This window comes from Epinephelus lanceolatus, chromosome 9 (assembly GCF_041903045.1).
Source record: "Epinephelus lanceolatus isolate andai-2023 chromosome 9, ASM4190304v1, whole genome shotgun sequence".
Classification (NCBI taxonomy): domain Eukaryota; kingdom Metazoa; phylum Chordata; class Actinopteri; order Perciformes; family Serranidae; genus Epinephelus; species Epinephelus lanceolatus.
Window position 1 is genome coordinate 29,375,090 of NC_135742.1, and position 18,200 is coordinate 29,393,289.

Here is an 18,200-nt window from a genome sequence, read left to right on the forward strand (position 1 = left end):
TCATATTTATTTTGGCCAGGATCATTGTGACATGAAATTTTTTTATAGTCCCATGCCTAACCATGACTTAGTGATATGGTTTTTGTGAGAGTGTTGAAGGACAGAGAGAAATCATTCCTATCATGGTGCCAAACTGAGTGTGTGTCAGGTCCTGAGGTGTGTGAAGCAGTGTGGTGTCAATTTTTTTTTTTTTTTTACAGTTGGAAGAATTAAACTTATTAGAGAGTTTACGTACTTGAACACAGCTATGAGTAGGTTGACCAGCAGTATGTTGGCCACCAGCAGATAGCAGGCCATGATGGCTGGGACAATCCAGGCACCAGTCTTACAGGGAGGCAGGGCCACCACCACCCCATCATCTGTAGTGATGTTCTGCCCACAGGGGGCTGCACGCCGCCACGAAACAAATACACACACATACGAGTTAATACAAGGTAAACTATGTATGTAGCTAGAGACTTAAATCCATCATAATAATATAGTATTCAAGTAGAAATTTGTAGATGCACAACAAATTAGAAAGACATGCAGACGCATGACATAAACAGTAGATAGAAAAAAATAAAATGATAATAAAACCAAAGCAAAGTAGAGAAAACATAAAACGCTCAAGCACATACTGTACACTGAGTTACAACGTCAACAAACAAAGAGACAAGCAGACCTGAAAATACCAAATAAAATGCATAACTACATATTTTGCAAACAAACAAGAAGCATAATTTGTCTTTATGCTTCTTAAAGAAGGGGCTGGAAAGAGTGGACACTATAATGGTAAGGGCTCATGTTCAGAAATGTGCATCTGAAAACAAAATAAAATACATTCATCATGTCTCATCACAATTTGTGCTCCCAATATATTTAAACATGCAGCGGATGTTTAAAATATATTGTCACATATGTGTGCCATAGCTTCAGTCAGCAATGGCCGATTGCTGTGAATCATTTGGAATGTATTTCGGATACATAGTGTGTTTTTTCCATCTGTGATGGTTCAGTTGCTGTGGCTTATCTGGGGAACATTCAGCATTTGTTCTTGGTTTGTTTGCCTTTGAGATTCATTCTAGTCATGCTCATCATTGCTTGATGTTCAATTGTTTCACACAATGCAGCCCAAAGACAGAGAACTGAAGTAATTTTTCTATTTTTCAAATTTTCACCTTCAAAAAATTTGGATTTAAAAACTCTGACAACTGAACCACGTGAAAAAACAGATTACAGATGATGAAAGGTGGCTGATAAATATATTCTGGTGTGGATGTGTGTATGCATGTGTTTTATTCCTGCATGGTGTGGTTTTCATATGTAAACGTCAATGCTTTCTGATATTAAATGTTGGCTTTATTGTTAGAAATATTTTGGCAATGTTGCATTTGCTCCAGTGAGAAGTGGAGCCGGCGTAAAAAAAGGGGAGGGTGATATGGTTTATGTGACAGACGGTGTTAACATGGCAGGGTCACTTCTTCAAATGAAACTAATCGAAGGTCAAGGAACAAAACGAGTGGAAGAAACATCAAGGGAATATCAAACTTTTAAGCTTTGATAGTTCCTCTTGATGTGACAACTGACCAAAAACAAAGAGCATGAAAATATTACAGCACATTTGAAAAGTGCTACTGCCACGTAACAGTGCCATTTGCCAGCCAGTGCCATAATTAGTCAGGGTAAAGTTGCTTACAAAATATAGCCTTAGGTCAAGCTACTACTTAGTCAATCAAACATTTGGAGAGGACAGGCAGCCTCATTCAATCAGACTGCCACACATTTTAAATGATCTTAAACAAGCTTGTGGTGTTTAAATATAGTGCAGTTTGGATACAGTAGCTGACCCAAGATGCCAAACACATGAGGGCAACTTTAACCTTAGAGCGTGTGGAGCCGCATGCACACTTTTGTCTCAAGTGGCCTCGAGTGGTAGGAGTGGGCATGACATGGTGGTAATGTGAGGATGATGAAGGAGAGGTGGGATAGGTAGATGTGATAAAATTGAGGTCTATATATCTATTGATTTACTGTTGTTTTGACTGCACTGGGCAATGTGGGATGTACCACCACCACTACTACGCCAGGTTCCGTGAGTTCGAATGTAATTTTCGACCAGCCAGAGTTTTTCATTCAGCCTGTGCTGTAACTTCCTACTATGCAAATCTGAAACAAAGAATGAAAACATTATTTCAGATCTCTTCTCTTTGGGCCACGCCTCACACTCTGTGCACACCCTCATATACACAACCACACAGAAAGACAACAGAGCAGCACACAAACGCACTCTCACTCTCAAGACATTTTCTCACAGACACTTTATTGAGTCACTTTGTCTACATAATATAAAATAATGTGGAGACAAAAAAAGATCAGGACAAACTGACAGTAAAAATTAATGTCCTCGTGTAAGAAGTAACTTGACAAAAAGACGTGGGATACAATTTTTTAACTATCATAAATATGATGCAACATGTCTTGTAGTGTTTTATGTGTTATAAAAAGATATCTTCCATTGACCTGTGGAGGAATGACTGAAAATTTAAAGGTGCGGATTTGGTCACATTGTTTCCATCTCTCCTCAGAGTCAGGAACTATTCTTCTCGAAATTATCAAAAATTACGTTTTTTATTCAAAAGCTCTGACACTCTGGCCCTGAACTTACGGTCAATCTGGTCGGCAAACACCTCTCCGTAGATCATCCAGTAAGGCATGAAGAAGATGTTCCTAGCTAGCATCCAGGACGGATCTTCATTAGGGTTGAGGATGGCCTGACGTGCCACCCCAAAACTCATCAGCACCACCAACATGATGATCACAAAATACATCATGTCGATCATCTGAGAGAGGGAGGGGGGTAGAGAAGGGCCGTCAAAGAGAGAAGGGAGGGGGTGAGTGGTTTAAGAAGAGGGAAAAAAATGGGTAGCAGTTGATAAGGATGTTTACAGAAGGAAGGATGATTAAAAAAAGAAGGCATGAATAAGAGAGGAAAGCAATAATGAGGCAAAACAAGAGAGCAGTGAGGGAATGTGTTGGTCTGTTGCAGTTGGAGAGGCAGTTTGATGAATGATGATCTGCATTAGCATTTTTTGATTACTATCCCTCTCAGGGTCAAATTCACTAAAGGATTGTGGCTGCTAAAGCTACATGAATACGACAAAGAGAAACTGCACCCTTAACTGTACTGCCAAGCAAATAGCGTCTCTGTGCTCCTGTGTTGTTTGCACATATTTAAATTTGGTAACATGCATAAATTTGGTGCAAAATTTGCCCCTTTTTATGCAAATAAGCCTCAAACCAAGACAGTCGAATTCACAAAGATCAGTGTTAACAGCCACACACAGTTACAGTGAAATCATCAGCGTCTTCAGAGAGCTGAGCTATGCAAACTTTTATACTTACTGCGAAAATCATCCAATCAATCATATTTCCACATGTATTTTGTATCTACTCTGTGTTAAGTGTGTTTTTTTGCCGTACATTTGGCCATTGCCTCTGTTCCTTTCACTTTCCTGTTCTCTCTGTACCCTGGCTTTTCCATCAGGAGCTCCTGACGTTTTGTGAGACATTCTGACATAGCTAGCCAGGCTGCAGTCCACCTTACATGTTAACATCGTTAGCACTTGTGAGTTTTGCACACAGTGCACCTGACCCATGTCAGATGGACCGCACCATTTCACAGTACCTGGGGGTGGCAGCATGTATTTTAATGATAAAAATACATTATCACGCAAATATATATAACTTGTATTGTCATTAATATAAGTCAATAAGTTAATTGTTGTACTTGATCCAATTTAAGGGTCAACCATAGACTTTTCATGGCCATGGGCATCTGTACCCTTTGACACCCCCCTTGGGGTTGCTTGGCATAAAGGCAACATTAATACTTTGCCACATAGATAATTGCACAGTGCACTAAGCTGCAAAACTTTATGGCTGTATCTGCACTATAATATAATTTGTGCAATGTCTTCTGTGAATCAGACCTTGAGACGGGGCAGATAGTATTTGCAAGCGATGTGCAATTCATGATGCTGTCAGAGGCTGCGCTCCATTCTTTGTGAATTTGTCTGTCAGATTCTTGGCTGGAATGAAACCTAAACTCAGTATTTGAAATGCACTTAATTTATGTTAATCCCATATTGATGTTACCAGGCTGAAGTGGGGGAATACATCTCATTTATATTCCACTGGCCTCTGTTACACTAGCCTCTGTATATTTTTCGAGTAAGGGTGTCATGCTTTGTGTTTCTAGAAAGCTGAAACACATCTAAGAAATAGTCACATTTTAAGGCCAAATATGAGCCACAGCTGTTGTTAAAAAAAAAACATTATAATGTTTCAGTTTTCTTTTTTAATAAAGACTTTGTCAAACTACATTGTGTAACGGATGCCAGTGAAACAGATGATGGCTTGAAGGTACGGTGGTACTTTAGTTTTCTGCTGTTATTTACACTGCAGTATTTTTTTTCATCACTCTGAACTACTCCCACTTCAAATCCGCTTATGGTGCTGCAACATCACATGTGCCGATTATCTGACTAAGTCATTGAATCCAAATCTCTCTCCCCCTCTCTCTTTCTCTCTCTAACTAATTGCTGATTTTCATATCAGAGAGCATTTGTGTCCAGTGGTACACAGCTCATGTCAAAGAACAGTTGAACATCAGACGGATACAAATTCGAGCCTTTGATCCCTTCTCTAGTTTTGTCTTCATGTATGTATCAGAGGCTCTGATCTTGTGCTCTGTGAGATCAAACAATTTGGTTTAGAGCCACAGAAGCTCTGTTAGGACCAAGCCTGCACACAACATACAAATTAAATCTTTGTAATTATGGCAAATTATGGCAGTCAGTGAACTCTCATAATCAGTATGGATCATGCTGTGTGGAAGTCAGAAGGTACTAAAAGTCAGACATAAATGAGGAATACATAATGAGGAGAGGAAATGTGAGATGCTGTAGATAGAAAGGACACACACACACACATGCGCGCACACACACACACACACGTAACCACCCCTGCCTCCTCTCACCATTTTGCCAATCATCATCACATAGGGACCCAGGTACTTGTTGACCCCAAAGATGTCCAGCAGCCGGATGTACCAATAGATGATGTTGACGCAGTAGATGACCCGCCCGTAGCTCATGAGCGGCGGCTCCTGGAGACGCAGAACCATGCCGACAGAGAATATGAGGATGGCCATGAGGTCTGTGATGTTCCAGTACTCCTGAAGCCACACCTTCACCTTCTGTAGCAGCTTCCCTGGCTCTGACATCAGGATCTGGGAGAGGGTTGGAGGGAAATTACTTGAGAATGGAAGATGAGGATGTTCAAGTGCAGGAATGAGGCAGGGTTCCCGTAGATCCTTAAAGAGTCTTACAAGGCATTAAATTCATTAATATAAAAAGAAGGCCTTAATTATTATTAAAATGTCTTACATCAGTCTTTCCAAAATCTTAAAATGCTAAGACAATGGAAGGAATGAGGACGGATTTTCCCACATCACTGAGATCAGAATAGTGGAACCCACAAGATTTGCCAGTAGATCAGAACTGTTTCGTATTCCATTACTGCCAATCAGACCCAGAGCTGATAAATACTCTACGCATGACCACTGCAGAGTCACCTGACCTGTGTATGAATGTTGATTGTAACCTTTCCCATTATGTATACAAAAGCCAGATGTTAGCGGGTGTTTGTTGGTTCTTTGTGCAGTGGGCTATATTTTGTTTTTGGTCAAGATACTCAGAACAGATGATCTACTGCCTGCTAGTTAGTTGTCACTGTACCCTAGACAACAAGGGGAACTGCAAATTCAACAAAAAATGACTACTTAACAAAGATTTCGTGCCATAGTTAAAACCGGTTAAAGCCAATGTATACAAGGATTGCTGTAGTTTATATAGTAAGTTTTTCAAACTCAGCATGATGGGAATCAGGGTAGTGAAATCTCACACGCAGCATAGAATCGCCAAGAAAACTTTCAATTTGGGCATTGTAAATGTGTCCTAAATTTTATTCCAAATGGCAATTAAAAAAGACTTAAAAAGTCTTCAATTTAATTTGTCTTAAGCTGTAGGAACCTTGGGGATGAAAAGATGTGTTTCTTAAACTGAAGGGACAACTGAAGTGAGCCCAAAAGTGATTGGAATAGAATAATAGAAATGCAATACTTCATGACCACCATCAGAGGGCAGTATGAGTTTGCCAGTCAGGGCATCGAGCAGATGTGTGAGGAGGCATTGTTGTGCAGCTGAGAATGATGTGCCATAATGATAAATGCATTTCATACACTTACAGTACAAACACAGCCACAGAGTGAGGCCAGACTAGATTGTCTCATACGGCCACATACCCATATTCTCTATTTACTCCTTTTATTTATTTGCTTCCCTCTCTCTGTCTCTTAACTTCATTTCCACCCCACTGTTATTTTTTCCTCCCCCTCAGTGGTTGCCCTACAGTTTTCTCTATCTATTATGAGCAGTTTGATGATATGGACATGACACTTAGCCTCTGCCCTCCTCCACAGCACTTGCTGAATTTAACCATAGGCAACACTATGGTGACCAGTTTTGTGTCTTTAGACCTGATTATTGTGCAATCGTTACACTCGTGGATGCTGGTGCACATTTGCATGTAGCCACCGCTAGGACAGTTGTACCTCTCTCATCTTTTCAATGCCATTGGTGAAGATGTAAGCGATGACAATCCACTCCTGAGGAGACGGCCACAGATCCATCTTGACCAGGACGATGTAGTTGAACAACATCAGGTAGCCCACGTATGCCATCTACGCAAAGACGTGACAGAAGAAGGAAATCAGTAGGGACACATTTATGGTTATGTGCTTGTGTTTGTGTGCTTTTCCCACAACAGCAAACTGTGCATCAATATGTTCAATTCTTTCTGTGCAAACAAATTGCCTCAAGGGGCTTTTGTGTGTAACTGCTATGATTAAACAGTTATTTAGTGAATGGCTGACCCTCATTACACCCTCCTTTAATCCAGTTTTTCAGATGTGATAATAGAGATTTGATGTCAAGACACCTGATTACTGTACCTCCACACTTGGCCTGAAAATGTCCATTATGAGTCTCCTGTGGCTCTATCTATTTAAATCCATGTCAGCTGTCCACATTAATTTGCGCACTGTGGTTTATCATGATCCACAGTAGATAAAAAAAATTATCACCATCTAAAGATCGGGCCTGGACGCGCTGACACAAATGTACTGAAAATCCATTTTTACGTGTTTTCCTCATTCACAGGTCCTGACATCACTGGATTTCAGTCAGGTATTTGACATTTTTGATCTAGCAGTCGGTGATGTGGTATCCTCTGAGACCACTTAAACTGCATGAATATAACCAACAGGGATTTGGACAGCTATGCTATTCTGATCCTAGCTTTAAATTTGGAACACAAATGAAAGGCTTTGACGTATTTAAATTATAAATGAAAGTAACTACAAGCAAACTGGGAATGCTTAATTGAGTATTCCAGAGAAGTACACAGGTAAAGTGATTTTAATAAAGTGTGACTGGCACTGTAAATCAGTCCCACATGCACAGGTTGGTTTGTGTGATAACTTTGGCAAACATTACTTTAAACGGGGCAGCCCTCTACAGCGGGTGAAGGGTTTGAATACAAATCTCTGAATGAGGTAAAGACTGCGTTTTGACCCTGAGAAATCCCAGCACCTGCTCTGCGAGCGCAGTAATGAAATTCACAGTAGAATATCATTCTTTAACCTGAAGGGCAGGAAGGAGAAGCGAGGGGGAGAAGAGGAGGGGAGTAAATAGCCAGAGAAGAGGGGGAAAAATGGGATGAAACAAAAAGCAGTCAAAATATTTTCTCAGCATAAATAAACAGTGAAATCCCTGCTGGTGATGTTGAGAGATGCTTTCGCTGGGCAAGCAAACTGAAGGAGGCCGAGACGGGGTATGGGAGACAAAAGATCAGCTTGTTTTAAAGACTGCACGCACACTCACGGGCTGATACTGTACAAAACACAAGCTATACACAGACTTTAAGGATATCTACAGTCACAGAATCCAGCTGTACAGAAAGAAGCACATGTAAACACTCTAAAACTTCATATTAAATATCTACTTACTGTAATATTGAATACAGTGGCAATATGCCATGACTCAGAGGTTGCAGTGCTTACATTTTTAATTCAAAACCTCCTTTTTTGATCTCCGATACCTTATACTCCCTCCCTGGCCTGTACTTTTCTCACTATGTTGCTTCCATCAGTCTCCCTGCACTAAACTTTCCCACCCCAGTAAGGTTGGGTAATGACAGGGTGGAACAAGAGGTTAATGAGGCACTGTGGCAGTAGAAGCTAACGGCAGAGAACTGGGAATTGATGCTGTTGCAGAAATACAGTAGGCAGTGACAGCGCTAACGGGAAGCTGAGCACATAGGTGGTGTTGCTGAAGACGACACTGACCGTATGGAACCAGAACTTGACAATTGGAGCGTTGTAGAACTCGTATATCTTGCGTCCCATGGGGATGAGGCGGTGGCGTTTCTGAACCTCCTCAACATCCTTCTTTCTGGATGTCTCTGTGGTTACCTTACCCAGCATTGCCTGGGGGAATGCAAACCCCACATGGAGCGAGGGAGGAAGGAGTGAAAGGTGCGAGGGAACCAGAGAGTGTGAAGAGGGAAGCATGAAAAGACGGAGGAGGATGAGTGGGGGAGATGTAGAGAGAGGATAGAGATGAAGACAAGTAGGCAAGAGGTGGGATGGGAAGAGTTGAATAACAAAGGGAAAAAAAAAGGAGAAAAAAGGAGACGGGTGAGAGGGTCACATTATGTCGACTGCACAGTTTTAATACCATAATCAAAGAAGCAAGCACAGGCAATGTCATCATTCCAAAATGTGAAATGTGTGTTTAAGGTGGAGTGTTGGGTGAAGGCTGATAACACAGTATGACGCGGACACAGACACTCATGGATTGTGTCTCAGACAACAATTAAGAGACAGAAGAGAGACAAGATAATGACAGAAAGAAGACAGAAAAAAGAAAAAAGATAAGACATAGATATCTCACTTCAATCTGTGACACATTTTCTTATCCATGAGAGAGGGTTCGGAGCCCACTGTTTTTATGGGTCATGGTCTTAATGTCAAAGCAACACCAGACCTCTGAGGGAGTTCATTCATGGAATTGTATTGTATGTCAGAGGTATACTACCCTACAAAGGCAAAACACAGCACCTACATATTTGGTCAAGACTAAGTTAGAACCTGTATCAGACCTTCTGACATCTGATTTACTTTATACAAAAATATCATGCCATAGAGCTGTGTAATTTCTGTGAAGACAGCTTAACTAGCAGTGCAAAATGGATTAAAAAAAAACAAAAAAACACAGTATCTGCACTCTGGCTTGGTAACCTGTGTGCTGCAGGACTCATCAGTGCACTGTTTGCCATAGAAAGAAAGCTAACCAGACATCTTAAAAGGTCCAGTGTGTAGGATTAAGGGGGATTTTTTTTTGGCAAAAATTGAATATAATAAAATAAAAATGTTTTTTTTTTGGTATAGATATGCTGAAAATTAGAATTGTTGTAGAGATTGCCATGTTGCCTTGCCATGTTTCTACAGTAGTCCAGAATGTCCAAGCCAAACACTGGCTCTAAATAGGGCCATTCACATTTTCATGTCAGCCACCATGGTTTGCAGCCCCTCTGTGATGAGACCGTTGGAAAAACGCTGATTTTTTTTAACATGAAGCTGACTTATTCAATGTTTTTACCAGTTTAAATCACCCAGTCTGTTTGTTTTGGAGAGGAACAGACCTCTGCGGATAATTTGGCTCCTGGTAAAAACCTTCTGAATGTCGGGATCTTAAGTTATAAGAGAAAAAAGGTGAGCACACATTAGCAGGTGCTGGGCTTGTGGCCCACCTCCGACATGCCAAACAGCGTCAGAGAAACACTTATTTGTAACATGAAACTGCTTTATTCAGTGTTTTTTACCAGTTTAAATCACTCAGCCCATTTGTATTAGGGAGGAAGATACCTCTGCAGATAATTCAGCTCAGCGAAAAACTTCTTGAAAAATTAAAAGAAATCCTAACAGGAAGACGTTTCAGCTGGTTGCAATCTGCAATCCTCACCACTAGATGCTGCTAAATCCCCCTAAATCTTACTCACTGGACCTTTAAGTAAAAGTATTATAAAAAGTGAAAGCTAGCTTGTGTAAGCCTAAGATAAAACTAAAGCTAAGTTTAATTATTGATTTTCCTCATGTTATTATCTGTAAATGAAAAAAAATGGCTATTTAATTTGTCAATTTCCATATAACTAATTAAAGGCAGTAGCATAAAGAACAGCAGCAGAAAAAAACAGCAAAACTCTTGCTAACGTAGCAGATCTCAGTAGGCGCCATCTAGGTGAATTTCATGTGACTTGGTGTGGTTAAGCTATCTTTAAATCATATGCTTGAATATAGGCCTATTAAATTGTAAATTAGTGTATTATACTGGTTAAATATTATAGTCTGATAAGCTATGGACTGCAAAGTTAATTTTCTTAAACAAACAAGTTAAAATAGATAAGAGAGCTGAGAGAACTTTTGTTGGAAGACACCTCAGTTTCTTGAGGCATCCTGTGATTATCCAAAGGCAGAGTGCTGTATCTGCATTTTTAGGTATTGTGTGAGTTCTATGGCAATAAGTTTTTGAGGTAAAATAATCAGCTTTAAAAGACATAACATGAAGGCACTGTGGCCTTTCTATCAGTTTTACAGGTTGCCATCCAGTCTGAAAACTTTATGACCTTTTTTTCCTCAACCTCACTGTGTAGGAACTGCAGTCTGCCTTTGTAGGGCAGAATATCATACCTAGGTAAAGATAAAAGGTTTGGAAAGGAGTTGGTTTAAGTTGACAGGCCACTGAATAGGTACAATAGTGATACAACCATCAGTAGAAGTCAGGAATCAGGGGAATTCTATTATTTCAAAACATGTGAAACATATACAGCTACATGTTTTGTCCAAGGCACACACAGACAGGGCCTTCAGGGTGAACAGATTCAGATGCCAGGGTGTAAATCACACCATGCCTTTGCTGTACCGAACATGCACATTACCCGATCAGCAAGTGGAAACAGGCTATATCACACAGGCTATAACATTCATCACAATGTGGTTTATCTAAAGCATCTGAGGATAGAACAATACAATCTCCCTCTGTGGTGTAGCAGTCTGTGTATATCTGTATGAATCTTTGTGTGATTCATAAGTATCTGAAGGTGCATTTGTACAGTCAGAAGCCAGGGCAACAGGAAGGGGCTCATTGCAAATGCATCCTCTAGCAGCAGGGCTCTTTGTTTAACACCACTGCGCCTCAAGGACTGCATGTGTAAAATGGCCCATTTGCGCTGGCTTGCTAGCTGTGCTCAATGCAGATGGAGAGTATGTACAGTGGTGCTGAGGGGCGTTCAACTTCAGTTCAATCATTTAATGGAACAACCTTGGATCCAGTTAATGTCTTAAAATCGCCTTTCAACTTCTAGTCTTGCTTTCAACACACAAACTGGATCTTGGTATCATCTCCAAGATTGATTGGATTGAAATGGAACGAGTCCTAATCCTGCTGTACATCCATGTCTATGCAGATGGACCAACTCTTCCACTGTGAGCCGGGAGAAGGTGCTCAGACTCTGCATGATTTAAGCTCTGCAGCAGCAGGCGGACATGGTTATATAATGCAAAAGCCTGGGCCTCCCATGCTCAGCAGCCGACATGCTGAGTGGTATGCTGCAGCAAGCCATCATCATGATGGGAGAGAGTGAGGGGGCAGCAATCGGCTAGCATACAGTACTGTACCTCAATCAGAACTGAGCTTGGAGAGAGGGAGAAAGAGAGAAGGAGCTAGAGAGAGAGGGGGCTGAAAGCAAAAGAAATAAAGAAACAAAAGGAGCAAGGAGAGAGAGAGCGGGGCAGAGAACAAGAGGAACCAAAGGAAAGGCAGAGAGAAAGAAAGGAGATAGATGGAAGAAGAAACATACACGAGGGAACCCACAAGCGGCGACAGACTGAGACGCTACAACTCCACGACCATGTCTTTGCTGAGACGACGAGAAACAGGAAAGGCCGATTTGGCTGGAAGGGTCCAGTTGGCCAGAATAGAGAAACAAGTATGTGTGTGTGGAGAACTGTGTGCGTATGTGTGTACGTATTGACATCTCGTTGTGGACGGGAACAACATAAAACTGGTCCACGAGAGATTTTTACAAAGGACACAGAATCTGGGCTATGTGTTCAATGATCACTTTCATAATCTGAACAAAGCATGTGTGTGTATTGTCCCAAGTTTGAGTATGTGTATAGATTCTGAGATGCGGGGCTGAGGTGGGTTCTCTCACCACGGAGTTGTACTGCGTCTCACAGTAAGATCTTACTGTGAACTCCATGTCTTCCTCCTCCTTCTCCTTGACTGGTTTCTCAGGCTCCTCCTCCTCCTTCTCCTGCAGGTACGCTTCCTGATCCTGGGGCATGTAGGACATCTCATCCTTGTTCTTAAACTCCAGACTCAGGATGGATGGCGGCAGGAGCAGGCCTAAGATTACCTGGGTGATGAGGAAGACAGGAATAGGAGGTGGAGGAGGAGGAAAGTTAGGGAGAATAGCTAAAAGCGACAAATCGCAGATGTGATAGAAGTGTTCACTTTCATGAGCAGTGCTGCGGAAATTAGGACACAGACAGTCTGGAACAAACCAACCCCCATAATAGGTCTGCGAGACACACATGTGAAACTCACATAATATAAATTCACCCTTGTGAGCACCTCCCCATTATGCCCTGGCCTGTGCAGGGCAGAATGACAAAGCTTTGGTATTTACGACAGCCAAGCAAGGGTTCTCATGGTGGAAGTCAATTACCAAAGCATTAGTCCAGACAGGCAGTGAAGATGCTGCGCTGCCACAATGGATGAGAGGGACACACACAGCAGATAAAGGAGGCAGGCGTGCTGTAAACACTCCAGATACATACAAGTGAAACAAGAGAAGCAAGAGCGAGGCTTTTAACACAGTGGGAACGTGAAGAACGGAGAGAGAAGAAGACGGAGAGCAGAGTAATCAAGCGTCTTCTTACCTCTGGAAGCAGCTGCCTTTAAATAATGTAAAAGTGAAATTTAGCTGTGTTCATTGCATTGACTATTGGCTGGAAATTGAACAGTAATTTAAGCAATTTAAGATTACTTTCCATGAATTCTTCATTCATCAATTTTCTTTGAAGGCTTATCCTCTTTAGGGTCTTACAGGGCTGGCTGACATTGGGCAAGAAGCAGGGTGCACCCTGGACAGGTCGCCAGACTATCACAGGGCTGACACATGGAGACAGACAACCATTCACGCTCACATTCACACCTATGGGCAACTTAAGCCCCGCTTCCCCCAAACACTTTCAGTATGGTACCTTTGGAACCAAAAGTAACCCTTCAGACATGGTATTTAGTAATCTTAAATGTGGCTCTTCACCGGTGACACAGAAGGAAGTCTGCACCCCGTTTATCGTCCACAGAACGAGGTTGCACGCCGACATTTTCAGAACAAAATAGAACAGGCTGCAGTGAGAGTCTCTCTCCATGGGATATTTAAAAATAGCGGGTTTGTGCATTTGGTCCTTCTAAAGCAAGCTTGGGTGTTGCGTGTTGCTGGAGCCCACAGGAACGAAGCGCTGAGACATTTTTTTTTCCTCCAAGTGAAGATCCACTCATTACTAAAAGTGTATGTCATATAAAAACTTAATGGTCAAAGTTGTCACAGTGATGTTTAAGGTGTGTTGACTGATTCACGTCATCAACTTCTGCATTGAGTAACATTACAAGTTAATGTTCCACCTTAAAAGTCGCCAGCAGTCGGCCCAGTGAATTAAGTTCTTTTGCAGCTGCTGCAAGAGGCAGCAAAACATCCTTCATTTTATAGTTATAGTCTACTAATGAAACTATCCACGGTATGAACAGTGGTTACATACGCTTCAAAACTAGCCACAACTCTGCCCTAAGCAGAGTGACCGATCAATATTGACCAATCAACGGACTGCAGTGATCACAGCTCCACCTTTTAGTACCAGATCTGTGTGCTAGGTACCCCAACAGAAGGAGGACCAAAAATGACTGTACGGAATGGTTTCATTGGTACCATCCACAACTTTTCAGTGTAAATGGAAAAAAAGCATACCAAACTGAACTGAACTGTACCATACTGCTCGGTGGAAACGGGGCTTGAGTCACCAATTAACCTAACCTGCATGTCTTTGAACTGAAGAGGAAGCTGGAGGACCTGGAGAACATGCAAACTCCACACAGAAGGGCCACCTGGAGCCCTCTTGTTGTGAGGTGACAGTGCTACCCAGCTAACCACTCTACCTACTGTACCGCCACATGAATTAAAAATTAAAAATTGATAAAATTCATGTCACAATTTAATAACAAAGCTGTCAGTAAAGTCAGGTGACAAAATGATTGAATATGTGAAAAGGATAGTCTCGGGGTGAAGGAATGGGGTCAGTGACCAAATACAATTATTTCCACAGCGCAAAAAGTGATGTCTCAGTTTCTCCTGTCAACAGTCGTGCCAAGGGGTTGAAAGCAAAGATGTCAGCAGTTTGTCAGACTTATTGATGTGTGAAGAAATCAATGTACTTATCTTTGCAATTCATAGTGCATTTGTAGCCTCCGGTAACTTCTGATAGGAGTTAGTGTGTTGGAGGGATGAAGATGACTGCCCTCACAACTATGGCAACTCCAAAATGTGCCCACATATTATCTTGACAACATTTTGACAATGTTATTTGCTGTGTATCATGAACTCCTGAGGGCAGCGAATCTTGTTTGTTCCACTTGTGGTTTCCTTTCTTTCTTTCTGCTCCAGTGAGCCTGCTTAAGCAGTGCACTCTCTCCCTCCCTCCTGCAAAGGCCAAACCATACTTAAAGCACTTGTAGTCTGCCTTGCTCTGAGAAGCTAGCCAGCCAGACCATCATCCTGTTTCACTCTGTGTATGAATGAGTGTGAACCCAGCCGTCCCTTCAGCAACTCCCAGGGCATCTCTTCATTATAAATAACTCTACCCTCTCTGATCTGAGCAGCTGCTTCCTATCACCCTACTGCCAGACGTCTGGAAAACCCACATGAGCAAAAATTGCTCAACAGTCAACCACCAGTCTTAACTGAAACCTCGCCCCTCGACCCAAAGGTTTCCCACACGAGCCCCCATGTAAATTATGTGGGACACAATTTCAAGGTTTTTTGGTAATTAAGGTCAGGTCTTCTGTCTCCTGTGGCCTGAGAGAATGCTTTCTATGCATGTAAAAGTTGTGGTGGAAGTTCAAACAGGAGGGCTACCTCGCCTGACACTCATCACAATGTTTCTATTTCTTCACAAGAGTGAAGTCACAAGCAACCTTGACTGGCTGAGCGTCAGGTAGGTCTATCTGTATAGGTGTATCTCTATCAATTAGCATCATTCTGTTGGTCTCTTTGATTAAAGTGAACTGCATGTACACGTACTCTTCTTTTACCAAACTGCAGTATTTAAAATCTTAATTTTATATAATATAATTGTAAACCGACTGCCTCTGGTGACCTGTCAGCTTTTCACAGTCCAGTGAACACTCTCCACATTCTTGGGAATGAGTCATCATGGTCAAACCACAGTTATAAGCATTCAGACTAATGTGCTGCCAGCTTTAGCTTGTTATTTCCTCATCACTAGAACTTTGCTTGAACAGATTTTTCTCTTTAATAGACCATTTTTCACCTGCACTGTATAGTTTTTATGTATTTAACGAAGACAAATAGGCACACACTGTCCAGTAGACAGATAATAGAAAGTGAAGGCTTTTCTTTCAATGCTGGACTGGTGGTGCATGAGATTCATCCAGGACATGACAATTGTACTGTCTTTGGAAGACATTAAGATATTCGCTGATATCACAAAGTCTGCCTCAGTAAGATTTTGATTTGATTTAATTTAGGAGCCTGAAATCAATGTGAGATGATATCAGGTAAAATCCTCACTGTCTTTTTCATGTTTTTTTTTTACTGCTGCCCTCTGAAAGACAAAGATTTGAATCATTAGTCCCCCTCAGACATTTTTTGTTTCTGGTCAGTCAGTGTGCAGTGTACTTCTGGGGATGTTTCGGTCCCCAGATTCAGCTGCAGAGTGAGCGCTATTGGCTTTCACGCTGCTCTCCAATACAGGCAGCTGCGGATCCAGACCAAGAGTGAGTCTAAGTGAGACGGAGGCAGCTACCAGGAGGAGAAAAGGCTTTGCTTGGTCAAGCTCCTAAATACCGTTATCTTCACGCCTTCCTCTTAGAAGTGGTGAATTTACAGCTCACAACAAATTAATACAGTTTATGACAAAAAAATGCTGTTACACATTTTCAATCAGTTGTTAGCATAGTTAGCATGCATTAGCTTGGAGGGCTAACTTGGCTTGTTTACTATATTACAAGAACATCACTGTCACCCCAAATGTCCCACTGATCCCCGTTCAAACACTCAAACTCTTTATGTAAAAAAACAACAAAGAAGACTTCAGAAAGGATAGCTGACAGTGGTGTGCACGGGGGGGGGGCGGTCGCCCCCCCTCGTGGCCCAATTGTTGAAAAACGCGTACTAAAGTGCCCTCTTGGGAGCCAAAACGCACGCTAAAGTGCCCTCCTGGGAGCCAAAACGCGCACTAAAGTGCCCTCTTGGCAGCCAAAATGCCCTCCTGGGAGCCAAAATGCGTGCTAAAGTGCCCTCTTGGCAGCCAAAGTGCCCTCCTGGGAGCCAAAACGCGCGCTAAAGTGCCCTCTTGGCAGCCAAAGTGCCCTCCTGGGAGCCAAAACGCACGCTAAAGTGCCCTCTTGGGAGCCAAAATGCGCGCTAAAGTGCCCTCCTGGGAGCCAAAACATGCGCTAAAGTGCCCTCTTGGCAGCCAAAATGTCCTCCTGGGAGCCAAAACACACGCTAAAGCGCCCTCTTGGGAGCCAAAACGCATGCTAAAGTGCCCTCCTGGGAGCCAAAACATGCGCTAAAGTGCCCTCCTGGGAGCCAGAACACATGCACTAAAGTGCCCTCTTGGCAGCCAAAATGCCCTCCTGGGAGCCAAAATGCACGCTAAAGTGCCCTCTTGGCAGCCAAAGTGCCCTCCTGGGAACCAAAACGCATGCTAAAGTGCCCTCTTGGCAGCCAAAGTGCCCTCTTGGGAGCCAGAACGCGCACTAAAGTGCCCTCTTGGCAGCCAAAATGCCCTCCTGGGAGCGAAAACGCGTGCTAAAGTGCCCTCTTGGGAGCCAAAAAACACACTAAACTGCCCTCTTGGGTGGTAAAAACGCATGCTAAAGTGCCCTCCTGGTTGGCAAAACACACTAAACTGCCTTCTTGGGTGGAAAAAACATGATAAACTGCCCTCTTGGGTGGTAAAAACATTACTGTTGCAATGACTTCTATGTTGGGCCCTTTTTTGATCTATATTGAGCCAGAACTATATCTCACAGAACCAGTTTGGATTATCTGGTGCTAATATGGTGTTAAAATGCACTAGAATACAGGAAATGGCATCTACTTAATTGAAAATTAGGGATTTATTTTCTTCATACATCCATATCTCTGTCTGTTCTTCACAGTCCAACGTTAAATCTACACAGTTCTCGTGGATGCTGATCCTAACTACAAACTAACTTGAGTAGTCTGTCTAGTTAGTCTGTTTTAAGGCTATATAATGTGCCATTTGTATAACATATAAACATGTCTAAAGTGCCCTCGAAAACACGCGGAACTTAGTGCCCTCTTCAGTGGCGAGAACGCGCTGTATGTGCCCTTTTTTTTCTTTTCACCCTTGCCCTTCAAAAAGTCTGTGCACGCCACTGATAGCTGAATATACTGAACAGCCAAATCCAATTCAACTGACATACTGCTGAGTTGGGTACAGCCCCACTGCTAACCATTATCTGCCTGGTACTAGCCTGCAAAGTGTTGGATGGAAATGGGGACACAAGCGTGCCATAGGAATATCAAAGTAAAGGCATATCTTAAAGGACAACTTCGGTATTTTTCAACCTGGGCTCTATTTCCCCATGTGTATGTGTGCATATGATTCATAGGTACCACTCATTCTAAAATTGGTTCAGTATTGAGCTGCGAAACGAGCTAAAACGGCAACGGGGGCAAATGCGTCCCGTATAAAAGTGCTT

At 42.3% G+C, this 18,200-nt stretch overlaps 1 protein-coding gene across 7 annotated transcripts in view; it reads right to left on the minus strand.

The window, feature by feature from the left end:
* trpm3 (transient receptor potential cation channel, subfamily M, member 3) overlaps window positions 1-18,200 on the minus strand; it is a 173,743-nt gene that overhangs the window by 5,125 nt on the left and 150,418 nt on the right. For 2 of the 7 annotated variants that reach the window (XM_033619375.2, XM_033619378.2), the window contains exons 17-23: window positions 12,415-12,582; window positions 8,450-8,590; window positions 6,656-6,784; window positions 5,021-5,272; window positions 2,648-2,822; window positions 2,014-2,148; window positions 236-386 (exon numbers count right to left, since the gene is read on the minus strand). In XM_033619375.2, coding sequence (XP_033475266.2) covers window positions 236-386; window positions 2,014-2,148; window positions 2,648-2,822; window positions 5,021-5,272; window positions 6,656-6,784; window positions 8,450-8,590; window positions 12,415-12,582 — 1,151 coding nt within the window. Of the gene's footprint in view, window positions 1-235; window positions 387-2,013; window positions 2,149-2,647; window positions 2,823-5,020; window positions 5,273-6,655; window positions 6,785-8,449; window positions 8,591-12,378; window positions 12,583-18,200 lie in introns of all 7 variants that reach the window. The other 5 variants (XM_033619374.2, XM_033619376.2, XM_033619379.2 and 2 more) reach the window with 3 other exon arrangements.